The sequence below is a fragment of the Dipodomys ordii genome, unplaced genomic scaffold (assembly GCF_000151885.1).
Source record: "Dipodomys ordii isolate 6190 unplaced genomic scaffold, Dord_2.0 Scaffold79, whole genome shotgun sequence".
Taxonomy (NCBI): Eukaryota; Metazoa; Chordata; class Mammalia; order Rodentia; family Heteromyidae; genus Dipodomys; species Dipodomys ordii.
The window spans coordinates 1,647,071-1,650,015 of NW_012267295.1; the positions used below are offsets into that span (position 1 = coordinate 1,647,071).

At 50.5% G+C, this 2,945-nt stretch overlaps 2 protein-coding genes across 3 annotated transcripts in view; both read left to right on the top strand.

Annotated features, from left to right (window-relative positions):
- The window catches only part of St13 (suppression of tumorigenicity 13 (colon carcinoma) (Hsp70 interacting protein)), a 34,262-nt gene extending 33,860 nt beyond the window's left edge, over positions 1 to 402 (top strand). Inside the window, exon 12 of the mRNA XM_013024783.1 lies at positions 355 to 402. Within this exon, the coding sequence (XP_012880237.1) occupies positions 355 to 402 (48 nt within the window). The remainder of the gene's footprint in view (positions 1 to 354) is intronic.
- Positions 403 to 2,347: 1,945 nt separating this feature from the next.
- Positions 2,348 to 2,945, top strand: part of Slc25a17 (solute carrier family 25 (mitochondrial carrier; peroxisomal membrane protein, 34kDa), member 17) — a 35,044-nt gene continuing 34,446 nt past the window's right edge. For both annotated transcript variants that reach the window (XM_013024951.1, XM_013024953.1), the window contains exon 1: positions 2,348 to 2,518. In XM_013024951.1, the coding sequence (XP_012880405.1) occupies positions 2,465 to 2,518 (54 nt within the window). In that variant the 5' untranslated portion in view covers positions 2,348 to 2,464. The remainder of the gene's footprint in view (positions 2,519 to 2,945) is intronic.

Genomic DNA, 2,945 nt, shown 5'->3' on the forward strand with positions numbered 1-2,945 from the left:
AGAAGACCACTTTCTTTCGGACTTTGTTGAACTTAATTACCCACAACCTAACTATATTCTAATACTGCACATATCACTATAAATGGATAAAATTGCTCCTGTGAAAATGTGTCCTGTGCTTTTAGACTTTAACACAAATAGAAAATGTCTTCATTTCATACTCAATATAAGAGATTGTTTTCTGCTTATAAAATGATTATTGGATGTTTCTGTTAATATATATGTATGTGTGTGTATATATATATATATATATGTATGTATATATATTTATAAACTGGATAGTGACTGCCCCACTGGATAGGCTAGATAGTGACTCCCCTGTTGATACTTACATTTTATGTCTTGTGCTTTTAGCTGGCCATTGCAGCTGGAAGGTATTCAGTAGTTAGACCCCTAGTCTAACCCCTAGTCTGACCCCAGAGTCAGTATTTGCCATATTCAGGAAATAGCTTGTTTATGGTACTTTGTTTATGTTGCTTTGTTGCTCGTCTACTTACCCAAGAAAACAGGGAGATACTGAAGTTATTAATATACAGAATTAACATTCATATTCCATAGGTCCGCTTTTTGAAAGAAAATTTGTGGAGCCTGAACTCTGGGCCTGGGCGCTGTCCCTCAGCTCTTCAGCTCAAGGCTAGTACTCTGCCACTGGAACCACAGCACCACTTCAGCTTTTTCTGCTTATGTGGTGCTGAGGAATTGAACCAAGGGCCTCATGCATGCAAGGCAAGCACTCTACCACTGAGCCACCTTCCCAGCCCTGGAAGGATACTTTTTTTGTTGTTTGATTTTTTTTTTTGGTGGGTCTTGGGGCTTGAACTCTGGGCCTGGGCGCTATCCCTCAGCTCTTCAGCTCAAGGCCAACACTCTACTCCGTGAACTACAGCGCCACCCGGCTTTTATTGGAAATAAGATTCTCACAGACTTTCTTGCCCGGGGTTGGCTTTGAACCGCTATCCTTAGATCTCAGCCTCCTGAGTAGCTAGGATTACAGGCGTTGAGCAACTCGTGCGGGCTCTGGAAGGAGCTTTAGCAGCTGGGGCTTGAACTTCTGGTGGGCCTTTACTTTGTAAGGTAGTATACCACTTGAACCACACCTATAGCCAATTTTGGACTTGGTTAGTTTCCTGGGAGTATTATCCTACTTTTGCTTCTCTCAAAAACCTGTCACGGGAGATTGGCAGGTTTTTGTTTATTTTTTTGGGTCTGATCGTGGGGCCTGAACTCTGGGCCTGGGCGCTGTCCCTCAGCTCAAGGCTAGCGCTCTACCACTTGAGCCACAGCGCCACTTCCGGCTTTTTTTTTCTTATGTGGTGCTGAGGAATCGAACCCAGGGCCTCAGGTATGCAAGGCAAGCGCTCTACCACTGAGCCACCTTCCCAGCCCCATGGTTTTTGTTTTGTTTTTTGTCGGTCGTGGGACCTACTTGCACCACAGCGCCACTTTCAGCTTTTTCTGCTTATGTATGCTGAAGAATCGATCCCAGGGCCTCATGCATGCAAGGCAAAACACTACCACTGAGACACCTTCCCAGCCCCTCTAGTAGTGTTTTTTTTTTTTTTTTTGGTCGACAGATGAAGGTTTTATATCATCGTGCTCAGCCTATTGATTTTAAAAAAAACATCATAGTTGCATGCTATTGGCTCACTCCTGTAATCTTAGCTACTCAGGAGGCTGAGATCTGAGGATAGCAGTTTGGAGCCAGCCTAGGCAAGCCAGTACGTGAGACTTCTCGAATTAACCACCAAAAAGCTTGGCTCAGCAGATACAGTGCTACCCTCGAGTGATAAAAAGATCAGGAACAGTTCCCAGGCCCTGAGTTCTTGACCTAGTACCGGCACACACACACACAAACATTACAGAATTCAGAAGAAATTGCGTGTAATAATTGTAGTGCTAGTGCCCCTCTGCAATCCCAGTGTCTGGGTCACCGAGGCAGAAGGATGATTGGAGTTAAAGGCCAGTTGTAGGCTACCCAGCCATTGTCAGTTGGCTTTAGTGATATTAGAGTAGCAGAGGTAAGATAAGAAGCCACCCTGTTACCAGCCCTTCTTGAAAGACAGGGAAAGGAGACAATTTCTGAGGTGCACTTATGGTGGCAGCGGGCTTGAAGCGAGGTTAGACTAAATTAGGTCACCGGGCAGCCGTAAGGGCGCAAACGAAGTCAGCTGATTTCTACCTCTTCCTTAGTCTGGGCGGGCGCCTGCGAGCGCTGTCCCGCCCCCTTCTCACCCGGGAGCCAATCACCTTTCCAGGGGCGTTTCTGGGCCCACTACTTCCTCCCGGCGGCGTTTGTCACTGGAGGCTGTTCGCCCTGTGGTCCGGAAGTGGCTGAGGCGGCGGTGGGCCGGCCTGCGAGGGTGGGGCCTGTGGCACTCAGTCCGGGTACTCAGCGCTCCCTTCCCAGCTCCGCGAGCTGAAGAGTCTGAAAGGAAAGTGGCTAGGCCTACGGGAGGTCGCCCCAATGTCCTCCGTGCTGTCCTACGAGAGCCTGGTCCACGCTGTGGCCGGCGCCGTGGTGAGGCGGGGTCTTCACGCCTGGGCCGCAAGAGGGTGGCGGGGCTTTCCAGGGCCCTCGGAACTTGGTTGGGGCCTGGGCGTGAGGGGTGGGCGTGTGGGTGGGGCTTGGTGCGGGACGCGGCGTGGGGACGTGCTGCGAGGCTGGGGCGAGGGACGCCCGCCGCCCCCGCACGCGCCGCCTCTCGCTCCCCTCCCTCCTCCCCTGTCCCTTTCCCTTCCCCCTCACCCTCCATTTCCCCCCTCCTCTCCCCCCCTCCCATCTCGGTCTCTGGCAAAGAAGACAACTAGTCACAAATGCCGCAGGGAGTTGGGAAGAAGAGAACTTTGCTTCTTTATGAATTATTTTCCCATGATGTCCCCACTGCCACCCCGCCAGCTTTCTTGGATGTTTTGGGGTGTTTCTCTCCCCCCTCCCTACCCCCCCC